The following is a 15,052-nucleotide window of genomic DNA, read 5'->3' as shown; positions in this document are numbered from 1 at the left end:
CTCTGAATTATCCAATGTCAAATTGAGTTTTGTTCAGAGAACATCAATTCGGTTCTTTAATTTTCACAAATTTAATTTTTAATTGTCCTTTCTACTGTGCTCGCTTTGTGAATTACATATGAAACCTACCAGCATCATGGAGAAAGAGTGCTCGTTCAATGGCAATTCATCTAAAGACAGAGATGAGCATAGTCAGCCGGTAGCCGGCTTGGCTCCCGACTTCCCGATCCCTGATGAAGCAAAGGAGCGTCCGACTCCAGCACCGATCCCTGATGAAGCAAAGGAGCGTCCGACTCCAGCCCCGATCCCTGATGAAGCAAAGGAGCGTCCGACTCCAGCCCCGATCCCTGATGAAGCAAAGGAGCGTCCGACTCCAGCACCGATCCCTGATGAAGCAAAGGAGCGTCCGACTCCAGCCCCGATCCCTGATGAAGCAAAGGAGCGTCCGACTCCAGCCCCGATCCCTGATGAAGCAAAGGAGCGTCCGACTCCAGCCCCGATCCCTGATGAAGCAAAGGAGCGTCCGACTCCAGCCCCGATCCCTGATGAAGCAAAGGAGCGTCCGACTCCAGCACCGATCCCTGATGAAGCAAAGGAGCGTCCGACTCCAGCCCCGATCCCTGATGAAGCAAAGGAGCGTCCGACTCCAGCCCCGATCCCTGATGAAGCAAAGGAGCGTCCGACTCCAGCCCCGATCCCTGATGAAGCAAAGGAGCGTCCGACTCCAGCCCCGATCCCTGATGAAGCAAAGGAGCGTCCGACTCCAGCCCGATCCCTGATGAAGCAAAGGAGCGTCCGACTCCAGCCCCGATCCCTGATGAAGCAAAGGAGCGTCCGACTCCAGCCCCGATCCCTGATGAAGCAAAGGAGCGTCCGACTCCAGCCCCGATCCCTGATGAAGCAAAGGAGCGTCCGACTCCAGCCCCGATCCCTGATGAAGCAAAGGAGCGTCCGACTCCAGCCCCGATCCCTGATGAAGCAAAGGAGCGTCCGACTCCAGCCCCGATCCCTGATGAAGCAAAGGAGCGTCCGACTCCAGCCCCGATCCCTGATGAAGCAAAGGAGCGTCCGACTCCAGGCCCGATCCCTGATGAAGCAAAGGAGCGTCCGACTCCAGCCTCGATCCCTGATGAAGCAAAGGAGCGTCCGACTCCAGCCCCGATCCCTGATGAAGCAAAGGAGCGTCCGACTCCAGGCCCGATCCCTGATGAAGCAAAGGAGCGTCCGACTCCAGCCCCGATCGCTGATGAAGCAAAGGAGCGTCCGACTCCAGCCCCGATCCCTGATGAAGCAAAGGAGCGTCCGACTCCAGCCCCGATCCCTGATGAAGCAAAGGAGCGTCCGACTCCAGCCTCGATCCCTGATGAAGCAAAGGAGCGTCCGACTCCAGCCCCGATCCCTGATGAAGCAAAGGAGCGTCCGACTCCAGCACCGATCCCTGATGAAGCAAAGGACGTCCGACTCCAGCCCCGATCCCTGATGAAGCAAAGGAGCGTCCGACTCCAGCCCCGATCCCTGATGAAGCAAAGGAGCGTCCGACTCCAGCCCCGATCCCTGATGAAGCAAAGGAGCGTCCGACTCCAGCCCCGATCCCTGATGAAGCAATGGAGCGTCCGACTCCAGCCTCGATCTCTGATGAAGCAAAGGAGCGTCCGACTCCAGCCCCGATCCCTGATGAAGCAAAGGAGCGTCCGACTCCAGCACCGATCCCTGATGAAGCAAAGGAGCGTCCGACTCCAGCCTCGATCCCTGATGAAGCAAAGGAGCGTCCGACTCCAGCCCCGATCCCTGATGAAGCAAAGGAGCGTCCGACTCCAGCCCCGATCCCTGATGAAGCAAAGGAGCGTCCGACTCCAGCCCCGATCCCTGATGAAGCAAAGGAGCGTCCGACTCCAGCCCCGATCCCTGATGAAGCAAAGGTGCGTCCGACTCCAGCCCAGGATGGCACCTCGCCTCCACGTCCGTTCATCACGGATAGCGAGCATGTGACTCCGACTGAGACTGGGATTACCGTCAGGTGGGTGGAGGTGAGCGGCTTCCCACGGAAAAACACCGAGAAGATCCTGAAGTCATTCCACTCCGTGGGCACAATTCTGCGGATGCGCGAGACCCCGGAGGCTATCCGTTTACGGTACTCCGACCGAATGGGGCTCTATGGGGCCATGCAGCTCAATGGCAAGCGTATTAACGGCTTTCAGGTTGTCGTGAAGCCTCTTCTAGGGGATCCCCAGGGCACGGATCCCATCGTATATCCGACGAAGCCGCAGTTTCCGCACATGCACTGTTCGTGGACCCAGCGGATTGTGGACTGGAAGGACAAATTACAGATAAGCTTCGGTTTCGTCTTCTTTTCGTTGTTCGCAATTCTTTTGTGGTGTATGATGTCCATTGCGAAGGTGGGGAAGGTGCTAAAGTGCTTCTACAATCGCTTCCACATCACAACACTCAAAGGGAAGTTTCTCAGTGGAGACCATCCCCCCACAGATGATTAACCTGAAGACTAAGGATCATCTGCGAAGGAGCCGTCCGCAAATACGAAACTTCCATTCTAAGTTAGTTGCGTTTTATATACTATTATATGACTTATTTATCTTAAAACTATCTAACACTTAGCATCAAACACCGCCTCCTCCGGTATCTTACCCGAACGCTTCCACCCAGGCCTTCCCGGGCCCTGCATCTGTGGCTGCTGCACAATGGGAATGTGTATGTATACATCCGCCCAAAATGCTATTGATGGATCAACAAACATACATTATACTCTTGTAAAATATTAAAATGGATCGAAAAATATTCTTTACTTGACACCTGGATTCTTTCTGCTCCCCTGGATGTGTCCTGTCTCTCCTGTGGCAAATCAAAAGAGAAATTCCCTTTAATTTCCCTACGAGAGCTTACTCGCATCCAGCCACAGCCCCATTCTCGGGCGAGTAATGAAAAAGTTGGAAAGTAAAATGCAATAATGACCTTTGGAATAATTGACACTCACAGAGAAAATGGCAGACAACGTCAGCAAGTCATCAATCATTATATCCGCTTCGTTTTTCTTCGTCTCGCATTCGAGTACGAGCCAAATATTGAATATTCCGCTCATTCGAAAGAGCTGATTGGTGCTTTGGACAAAGGATGTCACCATTTTCATGAACTCAAAGTCAAACATGAGTCAGAAAAAGGGAAACTTCCAGAAACGTTAATTCATGCATAAATCAAGATCCAGTAGTCCTAGATTTGCTGTAAAAATTTTACTTTTTTTTGTACTGCCTCTGAATTATCCAATGTCAAATTGAGTTTTGTTCAGAGAACATCAATTCGGTTCTTCAATTTTCACAAATTTAATTTTAAATTGTCCTTTCTACTGTGCTCGCTTTGAGAATTACATATGAAACCTACCAGCATCATGGAGAAAGAGTGCTCGTTCAATGGCAATTCATCTACAGACAGAGATGAGCATAGTCAGCCGGTAGCCGGCTTGGCTCCCGACTTCCCGATCCCTGATGAAGCAAAGGAGCGTCCGACTCCAGCCCCGATCCCTGATGAAGCAAAGGAGCGTCCGACTCCAGCACCGATCCCTGATGAAGCAAAGGAGCGTCCGACTCCAGGCCCGATCCCTGATGAAGCAAAGGAGCGTCCGACTCCAGCCCCGATCCCTGATGAAGCAAAACAGCGTCCGACTCCAGCCCAGATCCCTGATGAAGCAAAGGAGCGTCCGACTCCAGCCCCGATCCCTGATGAAGCAAAGGAGCGTCCGACTCCAGCCTCGATCCCTGATGAAGCAAAGGAGCGTCCGACTCCAGCCCCGATCCCTGATGAAGCAAAGGAGCGTCCGACTCCAGCCTCGATCCCTGATGAAGCAAAGGAGCGTCCGACTCCAGCCCCGATCCCTGATGAAGCAAAGGAGCGTCCGACTCCAGCCCCGATCCCTGATGAAGCAAAGGAGCGTCCGACTCCAGCCTCGATCCCTGATGAAGCAAAGGAGCGTCCGACTCCAGCCCCGATCCCTGATGAAGCAAAGGAGCGTCCGACTCCAGCCTCGATCCCTGATGAAGCAAAGGAGCGTCCGACTCGAGCCTCGATCCCTGATGAAGCAAAGGAGCGTCCGACTCCAGTCCCGATCCCTGATGAAGCAAAGGAGCGTCCGACTCCAGCCCCGATCCCTGATGAAGCAAAGGAGCGTCCGACTCCAGCCCAGATCCCTGATGAAGCAAAGGAGCGTCCGACTCCAGCCCCGATCCCTGATGAAGCAAAGGAGCGTCCGACTCCAGCCTCGATCCCTGATGAAGCAAAGGAGCGTCCGACTCCAGCCCCGATCCCTGATGAAGCAAAGGAGCGTCCGACTCCAGCCCCGATCCCTGATGAAGCAAAGGAGCGTCCGACTCCAGCCCCGATCCCTGATGAAGCAAAGGAGCGTCCGACTCCAGCCCCGATCCCTGATGAAGCAAAGGAGCGTCCGACTCCAGCCTCGATCCCTGATGAAGCAAAGGAGCGTCCGACTCCAGCCCCGATCCCTGATGAAGCAAAGGAGCGTCCGACTCCAGCCCCGATCCCTGATGAAGCAAAGGAGCGTCCGACTCCAGCCCCGATCCCTGATGAAGCAAAGGAGCGTCCGACTCCAGCCCCGATCCCTGATGAAGCAAAGGAGCGTCCGACTCCAGCCCCGATCCCTGATGAAGCAAAGGAGCGTCCGACTCCAGCCTCGATCCCTGATGAAGCAAAGGAGCGTCCGACTCCAGCCTCGATCCCTGATGAAGCAAAGGAGCGTCCGACTCCAGCCCCGATCCCTGATGAAGCAAAGGAGCGTCCGACTCCAGCCTCGATCCCTGATGAAGCAAAGGAGCGTCCGACTCCAGCCCCGATCCCTGATGAAGCAAAGGAGCGTCCGACTCCAGCCCCGATCCCTGATGAAGCAAAGGAGCGTCCGACTCCAGCCCCGATCCCTGATGAAGCAAAGGAGCGTCCGACTCCAGCCTCGATCCCTGATGAAGCAAAGGAGCGTCCGACTCCAGCCCCGATCCCTGATGAAGCAAAGGAGCGTCCGACTCCAGCACCGATCCCTGATGAAGCAAAGGAGCGTCCGACTCCAGCCCTGATCCCTGATGAAGCAATGGAGCGTCCGACTCCAGCCCCGATCCCTGATGAAGCAAAGGAGCGTCCGACTCCAGCCTCGATCCCTGATGAAGCAAAGGAGCGTCCGACTCCAGCCCCGATCCCTGATGAAGCAAAGGAGCGTCCGACTCCAGCCTCGATCCCTGATGAAGCAAAGGAGCGTCCGACTCCAGCCTCGATCCCTGATGAAGCAAAGGAGCGTCCGACTCCAGCCCCGATCCCTGATGAAGCAAAGGAGCGTCCGACTCCAGCCCCGATCCCTGATGAAGCAAAGGAGCGTCCGACTCCAGCCTCGATCCCTGATGAAGCAAAGGAGCGTCCGACTCCAGCCCCGATCCCTGATGAAGCAAAGGAGCGTCCGACTCCAGCCTCGATCCCTGATGAAGCAAAGGAGCGTCCGACTCCAGCCTCGATCCCTGATGAAGCAAAGGAGCGTCCGACTCCAGCCCCGATCCCTGATGAAGCAAAGGTGCGTCCGACTCCAGCCCAGGATGGCACCTCGCCTCCACGTCCGTTCATCACAGATAGCGAGCATGTGACTCCGACTGAGACTGGGATTACCGTCAGGTGGGTGGAGGTGAGCGGCTTCCCACGGAAAAACACCGAGAAGATCCTGAAGTCATTCCACTCCGTGGGCACAATTCTGCGGATGCGCGAGACCCCGGAGGCTATCCGTTTACGGTACTCCGACCGAATGGGGCTCTATGGGGCCATGCAGCTCAATGGCAAGCGTATTAACGGCTTTCAGGTTGTCGTGAAGCCTCTTCTAGGGGATCCCCAGGGCACGGATCCCATCGTATATCCGACGAAGCCGCAGTTTCCGCACATGCACTGTTCGTGGACCCAGCGGATTGTGGACTGGAAGGACAAATTACAGATAAGCTTCGGTTTCGTCTTCTTTTCGTTGTTCGCAATTCTTTTGTGGTGTATGATGTCCATTGCGAAGGTGGGGAAGGTGCTAAAGTGCTTCTACAATCGCTTCCACATCACAACACTCAAAGGGAAGTTTCTCAGTGGAGACCATCCCCCCACAGATGATTAACCTGAAGACTAAGGATCATCTGCGAAGGAGCCGTCCGCAAATACGAAACTTCCATTCTAAGTTAGTTGCGTTTTATATACTATTATATGACTTATTTATCTTAAAACTATCTAACACTTAGCATCAAACACCGCCTCCTCCGGTATCTTACCCGAACGCTTCCACCCAGGCCTTCCCGGGCCCTGCATCTGTGGCTGCTGCACAATGGGAATGTGTATGTATACATCCGCCCAAAATGCTATTGATGGATCAACAAACATACATTATACTCTTGTAAAATATTAAAATGGATCGAAAAATATTCTTTACTTGACACCTGGATTCTTTCTGCTCCCCTGGATGTGTCCTGTCTCTCCTGTGGCAAATCAAAAGAGAAATTCCCTTTAATTTCCCTACGAGAGCTTACTCGCATCCAGCCACAGCCCCATTCTCGGGCGAGTAATGAAAAAGTTGGAAAGTAAAATGCAATAATGACCTTTGGAATAATTGACACTCACAGAGAAAATGGCAGACAACGTCAGCAAGTCATCAATCATTATATCCGCTTCGTTTTTCTTCGTCTCGCATTCGAGTACGAGCCAAATATTGAATATTCCGCTCATTCGAAAGAGCTGATTGGTGCTTTGGACAAAGGATGTCACCATTTTCATGAACTCAAAGTCAAACATGAGTCAGAAAAAGGAAAACTTCCAGAAACGTTAATTCATGCATAAATCAAGATCCAGTAGTCCTAGATTTGCTGTAAAAATTTTACTTTTTTTTGTACTGCCTCTGAATTATCCAATGTCAAATTGAGTTTTGTTCAGAGAACATCAATTCGGTTCTTTAATTTTCACAAATTTAATTTTTAATTGTCCTTTCTACTGTGCTCGCTTTGTGAATTACATATGAAACCTACCAGCATCATGGAGAAAGAGTGCTCGTTCAATGGCAATTCATCTACAGACAGAGATGAGCATAGTCAGCCGGTAGCCGGCTTGGCTCCCGACTTCCCGATCCCTGATGAAGAAAAGGAGCGTCCGACTCCAGCCCCGATCCCTGATGAAGCAAAGGAGCGTCCGACTCCAGTCCCGATCCCTGATGAAGCAAAGGAGCGTCCGACTCCAGCCCCGATCCCTGATGAAGCAAAGGAGCGTCCGACTCCAGCCCAGATCCCTGATGAAGCAAAGGAGCGTCCGACTCCAGCCCCGATCCCTGATGAAGCAAAGGAGCGTCCGACTCCAGCCTCGATCCCTGATGAAGCAAAGGAGCGTCCGACTCCAGCCCCGATCCCTGATGAAGCAAAGGAGCGTCCGACTCCAGCCCCGATCCCTGATGAAGCAAAGGAGCGTCCGACTCCAGCCCCGATCCCTGATGAAGCAAAGGAGCGTCCGACTCCAGCCCCGATCCCTGATGAAGCAAAGGAGCGTCCGACTCCAGCCCCGATCCCTGATGAAGCAAAGGAGCGTCCGACTCCAGCCCCGATCCCTGATGAAGCAAAGGAGCGTCCGACTCCAGCCCCGATCCCTGATGAAGCAAAGGAGCGTCCGACTCCAGCCCCGATCCCTGATGAAGCAAAGGAGCGTCCGACTCCAGCCCCGATCCCTGATGAAGCAAAGGAGCGTCCGACTCCAGCCCCGATCCCTGATGAAGCAAAGAAGCGTCCGACTCCAGCCCCGATCCCTGATGAAGCAAAGGAGCGTCCGACTCCAGCCCCGATCCCTGATGAAGCAAAGGAGCGTCCGACTCCAGCCCCGATCCCTGATGAAGCAAAGGAGCGTCCGACTCCAGCCCCGATCCCTGATGAAGCAAAGGAGCGTCCGACTCCAGCCCCGATCCCTGATGAAGCAAAGGAGCGTCCGACTCCAGCCCCGATCCCTGATGAAGCAAAGGAGCGTCCGATTCCAGCCCCGATCCCTGATGAAGCAAAGGAGCGTCCGACTCCAGCCCCGATCCCTGATGAAGCAAAGGAGCGTCCGACTCCAGCCCCGATCCCTGATGAAGCAAAGGACCGTCCGACTCCAGCCCCGATCCCTGATGAAGCAAAGGAGCGTCCGACTCCAGCACCGATCCCTGATGAAGCAAAGGTGCGTCCGACTCCAGCCCAGGATGGCACCTCGCCTCCACGTCCGTTCATCACGGATAGCGAGCATGTGACTCCGACTGAGACTGGGATTACCGTCAGGTGGGTGGAGGTGAGCGGCTTCCCACGGAAAAACACCGAGAAGATCCTGAAGTCATTCCACTCCGTGGGCACAATTCTGCGGATGCGCGAGACCCCGGAGGCTATCCGTTTACGGTACTCCGACCGAATGGGGCTCTATGGGGCCATGCAGCTCAATGGCAAGCGTATTAACGGCTTTCAGGTTGTCGTGAAGCCTCTTCTAGGGGATCCCCAGGGCACGGATCCCATCGTATATCCGACGAAGCCGCAGTTTCCGCACATGCACTGTTCGTGGACCCAGCGGATTGTGGACTGGAAGGACAAATTACAGATAAGCTTCGGTTTCGTCTTCTTTTCGTTGTTCGCAATTCTTTTGTGGTGTATGATGTCCATTGCGAAGGTGGGGAAGGTGCTAAAGTGCTTCTACAATCGCTTCCACATCACAACACTCAAAGGGAAGTTTCTCAGTGGAGACCATCCCCCCACAGATGATTAACCTGAAGACTAAGGATCATCTGCGAAGGAGCCGTCCGCAAATACGAAACTTCCATTCTAAGTTAGTTGCGTTTTATATACTATTATATGACTTATTTATCTTAAAACTATCTAACACTTAGCATCAAACACCGCCTCCTCCGGTATCTTACCCGAACGCTTCCACCCAGGCCTTCCCGGGCCCTGCATCTGTGGCTGCTGCACAATGGGAATGTGTATGTATACATCCGCCCAAAATGCTATTGATGGATCAACAAACATACATTATACTCTTGTAAAATATTAAAATGGATCGAAAAATATTCTTTACTTGACACCTGGATTCTTTCTGCTCCCCTGGATGTGTCCTGTCTCTCCTGTGGCAAATCAAAAGAGAAATTCCCTTTAATTTCCCTACGAGAGCTTACTCGCATCCAGCCACAGCCCCATTCTCGGGCGAGTAATGAAAAAGTTGGAAAGTAAAATGCAATAATGACCTTTGGAATAATTGACACTCACAGAGAAAATGGCAGACAACGTCAGCAAGTCATCAATCATTATATCCGCTTCGTTTTTCTTCGTCTCGCATTCGAGTACGAGCCAAATATTGAATATTCCGCTCATTCGAAAGAGCTGATTGGTGCTTTGGACAAAGGATGTCACCATTTTCATGAACTCAAAGTCAAACATGAGTCAGAAAAAGGAAAACTTCCAGAAACGTTAATTCATGCATAAATCAAGATCCAGTAGTCCTAGATTTGCTGTAAAAATTTTACTTTTTTTTGTACTGCCTCTGAATTATCCAATGTCAAATTGAGTTTTGTTCAGAGAACATCAATTCGGTTCTTTAATTTTCACAAATTTAATTTTTAATTGTCCTTTCTACTGTGCTCGCTTTGTGAATTACATATGAAACCTACCAGCATCATGGAGAAAGAGTGCTCGTTCAATGGCAATTCATCTACAGACAGAGATGAGCATAGTCAGCCGGTAGCCGGCTTGGCTCCCGACTTCCCGATCCCTGATGAAGCAAAGGAGCGTCCGACTCCAGCCCCGATCCCTGATGAAGCAAAGGAGCGTCCGACTCCAGCCCCGATCCCTGATGAAGCAAAGGAGCGTCCGACTCCAGCCCCGATCCCTGATGAAGCAAAGGAGCGTCCGACTCCAGCACCGATCCCTGATGAAGCAAAGGAGCGTCCGACTCCAGCCTCGATCCCAGATGAAGCAAAGGAGCGTCCAACTCCAGCCCCGATCCCTGATGAAGCAAAGGAGCGTCCGACTCCAGCCTCGATCCCAGATGAAGCAAAGGAGCGTCCAACTCCAGCCCCGATCCCTGATGAAGCAAAGGAGCGTCCGACTCCAGCCCCGATCCCTGATGAAGCAAAGGAGCGTCCGACTCCAGCCCCGATCCCTGATGAAGCAAAGGAGCGTCCGACTCCAGCACCGATCCCTGATGAAGCAAAGGAGCGTCCGACTCCAGCCTCGATCCCAGATGAAGCAAAGGAGCGTCCGACTCCAGCACCGATCCCTGATGAAGCAAAGGAGCGTCCGACTCCAGCCTCGATCCCAGATGAAGCAAAGGAGCGTCCAACTCCAGCCCCGATCCCTGATGAAGCAAAGGAGCGTCCGACTCCAGCCCCGATCCCTGATGAAGCAAAGGAGCGTCCGACTCCAGCCCCGATCCCTGATGAAGCAAAGGAGCGTCCGACTCCAGCCTCGATCCCTGATGAAGCAAAGGTGCGTCCGACTCCAGCCCAGGATGGCACCTCGCCTCCACGTCCGTTCATCACGGATAGCGAGCATGTGACTCCGACTGAGACTGGGATTACCGTCAGGTGGGTGGAGGTGAGCGGCTTCCCACGGAAAAACACCGAGAAGATCCTGAAGTCATTCCACTCCGTGGGCACAATTCTGCGGATGCGCGAGACCCCGGAGGCTATCCGTTTACGGTACTCCGACCGAATGGGGCTCTATGGGGCCATGCAGCTCAATGGCAAGCGTATTAACGGCTTTCAGGTTGTCGTGAAGCCTCTTCTAGGGGATCCCCAGGGCACGGATCCCATCGTATATCCGACGAAGCCGCAGTTTCCGCACATGCACTGTTCGTGGACCCAGCGGATTGTAGACTGGAAGGACAAATTACAGATAAGCTTCGGTTTCGTCTTCTTTTCGTTGTTCGCAATTCTTTTGTGGTGTATGATGTCCATTGCGAAGGTGGGGAAGGTGCTAAAGTGCTTCTACAATCGCTTCCACATCACAACACTCAAAGGGAAGTTTCTCAGTGGAGACCATCCCCCCACAGATGATTAACCTGAAGACTAAGGATCATCTGCGAAGGAGCCGTCCGCAAATACGAAACTTCCATTCTAAGTTAGTTGCGTTTTATATACTATTATATGACTTATTTATCTTAAAACTATCTAACACTTAGCATCAAACACCGCCTCCTCCGGTATCTTACCCGAACGCTTCCACCCAGGCCTTCCCGGGCCCTGCATCTGTGGCTGCTGCACAATGGGAATGTGTATGTATACATCCGCCCAAAATGCTATTGATGGATCAACAAACATACATTATACTCTTGTAAAATATTAAAATGGATCGAAAAATATTCTTTACTTGACACCTGGATTCTTTCTGCTCCCCTGGATGTGTCCTGTCTCTCCTGTGGCAAATCAAAAGAGAAATTCCCTTTAATTTCCCTACGAGAGCTTACTCGCATCCAGCCACAGCCCCATTCTCGGGCGAGTAATGAAAAAGTTAGAAAGTAAAATGCACGCTCGGATGCCAAGTGGCAGTCCAAATTAACAGCTAATTACGTGCAAATGAGAAATTCCAGAGGCGAGGACGGTCAGGCGGTCTGACAGACAAGAATACAGACATACAGACGCGACATACAGACGAGAGGCAGATGGTGGGAAAGGACAGACAGACGAAGCAGGGATCCAAACACGTACACCCCCAAAAAGACAGAGAAACGATGTTCGGGGGAGAGCAGAAAGTCAAACATTATTTGAATACGAAATCGCCCTTGAAAAGGGTTTCCAGCAAAGGGAAAACAAGGAAAAACAAAAAAAAGGAGCGAGTGGGTAAAAAAGCAAACAACCAAATCCATCCTTAAGCCAAGCCAAGGATCTGAGGCGACAAATTAGTCAATGGCGTCGACGTCGACACTAAAAGCGTTATGATTGAGCAAGGACCCGGACAACCGGCAGCCGGCCACTGGGTCCGGGCATCCGACCAAGTCAGGAATTGAACCCCCCTGGGTTTACTCAGTTCATAACAATACTTTGTTGTTTTGTTCTGTTTTGTTGTGAAGGGAACATTTTACATCCGTTGGGTCAGTCAGCAAGTAAGTGGTCGCAATTAAAATTCAAAGAGCACAGTGCATTTTCCGCTCGCATCCGCCAGTCACCGCGCAGATTTCTAGTAGCTGTCCCTGTCATAAGATAGCCGCACCAATCCCCACACGTAGCAAGTGGCAGCCACCGTTTTCACCGCTGCGACAAGCCCTCTGCATAATTACATGGTCAATTGTGTGCAACAAATAACAAGGCATTAGGGAGGACCGAACCGGAGCAAAAACCTACGAGTATTCACAGCTTGGCAGCCACTCCTCGGCAGCAGCAGCAGCAGGAAAAGGAGCCTCGGCGAATGTTTTTAGCCAACAGAACAGGAGCTCCTGCTCCTTTGCGGCCATTTGCATTCCCCGGATCCAGCTTAGTGTTAGTATCTTATCGAGTTTGCCAAATTAACGACTCAAAACGCATTTGCATTCGGTCCAAGCGTGCAGCAGCTTTGCATTCTTTAGTTATTTACATTTTACATTTTACATTGTTTGTTTTTTCTTTCGTTGTTTTTCTGCTGTCACACTAGAAGTTTCTATTGCATAATAAAAACCCGTCTGGGCCCAAATATCACATCCGAGAAGCACGAACCACTGCAATCCGATGCGCTCGTCGTTGACAAAGATCTCGCCTGTGGATAAGGATATTCTGAAAACCCTCATTTAAGGAAGGGTTGAGAAGGTTTTCAGAACTTCGCAATCTGTGATCGGGCACTAAGAAGTCTCTTCCTTAATGGCCGTACCATAGATGCTGCATTAATAATTTCCGAAAATAATTGACACTCCCGGTTAATTAGCTGACATTTGGTGAATACTTCGCTTGAAGAAAGTGCGAACCCGCCCAAGGCTACTGGTGCGCAGTCCCAAAGTTTACGACGCCACCCGGATTACACCTGCAAGGGCACCCTGGACTCGGTGGACTGTCTGATGTGCCAAAAAATCAAATACCAGCCATGGCAACGCAGACAAAGACGACGACCGGCCGGGCAGACGCAGACGCAGACGTACCGTGAACCAAAAATAATGAACTCCAAATGAAGTAAAACAGAATGAAAATACAGTTTCAATTATTCATATTTCATTAGTGAACGACGGTGTTCCGCATCAGCAAGGGGAGATGAGGCGGCAGGTAACAGTAAAGGTAAAGGCGTGGCCATATAAAATTTATAAAAATCAAAGTAAGCACTGTGAAAGGTGGGTGGGGGGAGTAGATAGGGAAGGGGGGGGGGGGAACAACAAGGCAGGGCGTTGGAAACAAATCATCATTTTTCTTGGCATGAGCAGCTAGGAGAAAGCAAGAGGAGCAACAAGGAGCACCGGCATCATCATTTAGGCCAGGGCACATTGATGAATGAAGTGCGTAGTGGTTGAAAGGCCAAAGGGCAGGACGCATTAAAAATGCACACGCAATCAGAAAATTCCTCACGACGGACTCATAAAGCGACTCCTGGCTCCGACAACCCGACAAACCCGTCGACTCCAACTCCGACTCCGACTCCAACGCCGACTTCAGGTGATGGATCTGCAGCTACAGATGAGACAGACGACTACAGAATACAGAATACAGAAGCACCCGGAGAAGTAGCCGGAGCAGCAGTTGGGCTAATGAGTGAGTCGAAGTGTGCTACGCTCCCCCCATCAAATGTCATAGGCCCTTTGAGCCGGGCCTCGTCGGTGGCAATTTATAATTTGTTTGAGGGCTTTCAGCGGCCTTTCAAGGCAATTACCCAGTGCTGCTGCCGTGGCTAGGATGGGTTCCGACACCACCTTCGCAGCGTTTCGGGTTGACTTCGAACCTATCCGCTGAGCACGGGTCCGGTCCGTCCGCTTACTAGGTCAACCCGTACCCTTTCCCGTGACCAAGTCATATATTACAGCGCCTGCACCTTGGAGCGCGGCGCTTCGCTCCACATAGCATCGCATAGCATCGTCGGGGATATTTTCTTTGACACGGCCAACATTCTGGCACGTTCGCATCGAGCAAACACCCACCGAGAGCTCGTGTATGTGCTTGGTCTGCGGCTGTTGATGTTACGGATGTGCTGACCCACAGATACGAGTATGCACAGATTTTCTTCCGTTCGCAGAGGTACTTTCGCTCTTTCCGGTTGGTATTGGATCTGTGGGCATGGATGAGGCTGTGGCTGAGGCTGAGGTTGAGCACGGCGATGATGATGGTACACTTCCATACAAGGCATTGTAGATTTGTATTAAAATTCAAGCTCTTTCATGTTATTAATATTCCATTGCGTATTCGCGCGAGAATATATTCCATTTTTAATAACACGAAACTTTATGAAAATTTTATAAATAAAAGGCACGAGCTGAAGAAGAAGCAGGAGCCGGAGAGGAGCAGGAGCAGGAGCAGGAGGAGACGAAGGAGCAGCAGGAGAAGCCGTAGCTGGGTCCATCGCTGGCGTCAGAAAAAGAAAGCTCAAAAGTCAAAGCAAACACAGGGAAAAGTCACTGGGGCGAGCGAGAACTGTGGGATTCCCGGACTTGAACTCGACTCCGACTAAAGGGAGTCCCATGAAGAGGGGTAGAGTGGATGGACTCAGTTGGAGCGTCGGAGCGGGTGAACCGAGGGTGTAATTGCGCAATGAACCCAGCAGGAACGGTGGCCGGAGTAGAACAGGAGCAGGAGGAATCACACACAGAAAAAGAAACAACAAAGAAAAAACAATTGAAATGTGAATATTAAATATACGAGTACGAGCACCAGATGCCCTCCGCCCACTGTCTTCCCCATATCACTGCCATCTCCGCTGCAGCACCTTGCATATGGCGGCGGCACACCCACATCCATACCCACACCACAGCCATCCACCACCCACCGTTTGGCGTCAACTCCCCGCGGCGTCATTGTGTACACTTGTAGGAGGCAACGGGAAATCCCATTTGATGGCATTTAGATGGGATCACTGATTGATGTTACGGGCTTTCC

General features: G+C 51.9%; 2 protein-coding genes across 8 annotated transcripts; both read left to right on the top strand.

Annotated features, from left to right (window-relative positions):
• Nucleotides 1–1,069: 1,069 nt before the first annotated feature.
• On the top strand, nt 1,070–5,087 carry LOC117186735. The gene is made up of 2 exons (XM_033387899.1): nt 1,070–1,919; nt 4,169–5,087. Exons 1-2 carry the CDS (start codon nt 1,480–1,482, stop codon nt 5,085–5,087), a joined length of 1,359 nt encoding a protein of 452 aa, XP_033243790.1. The 5' UTR covers nt 1,070–1,479.
• On the top strand, nt 5,066–10,671 carry LOC117186422. Of its 7 annotated transcripts, none has more exons than XM_033387216.1 (3): nt 5,066–5,572; nt 8,173–8,211; nt 9,954–10,671. In XM_033387216.1, exons 1-3 carry the CDS (start codon nt 5,094–5,096, stop codon nt 10,567–10,569), a joined length of 1,134 nt encoding a protein of 377 aa, XP_033243107.1. In that variant the 5' UTR covers nt 5,066–5,093; the 3' UTR covers nt 10,570–10,671. The 7 variants fall into 7 exon arrangements, with proteins under 7 accessions (XP_033243107.1, XP_033243105.1, XP_033243104.1 ...); XM_033387214.1 differs by having other exon boundaries at nt 9,798–10,671; XM_033387213.1 differs by lacking the exon at nt 8,173–8,211 and adding an exon at nt 7,354–7,392 and having other exon boundaries at nt 9,798–10,671.
• The last annotated feature ends 4,381 nt before the right edge of the window (nt 10,672–15,052 follow it).

Source organism: Drosophila miranda, chromosome XR (genome assembly GCF_003369915.1).
Source record: "Drosophila miranda strain MSH22 chromosome XR, D.miranda_PacBio2.1, whole genome shotgun sequence".
Classification (NCBI taxonomy): domain Eukaryota; kingdom Metazoa; phylum Arthropoda; class Insecta; order Diptera; family Drosophilidae; genus Drosophila; species Drosophila miranda.
This window is presented reverse-complemented; position numbering and strand designations above follow the sequence as displayed.

Bases quoted from the DNA above. Each gene is read 5' to 3' on its own strand.
- LOC117186735 (XM_033387899.1), top strand. From the start codon at position 1,480: ATGAAGCAAAGGAGCGTCCGACTCCAGCCCCGATCCCTGATGAAGCAA. The intron at 1,920-4,168 runs GTGCGTCCGACT...GATGAAGCAAAG, and splicing joins CGATCCCTGATGAAGCAAAG to GAGCGTCCGACTCCAGCCCA.
- LOC117186422 (XM_033387211.1), top strand. From the start codon at position 5,094: ATGAAGCAATGGAGCGTCCGACTCCAGCCCCGATCCCTGATGAAGCAA. The intron at 5,573-7,275 runs GTGCGTCCGACT...GATGAAGCAAAG, and splicing joins CGATCCCTGATGAAGCAAAG to GAGCGTCCGACTCCAGCCCA. The intron at 7,393-9,797 runs GAGCGTCCGACT...GATGAAGCAAAG, and splicing joins CGATCCCTGATGAAGCAAAG to GAGCGTCCGACTCCAGCCCC.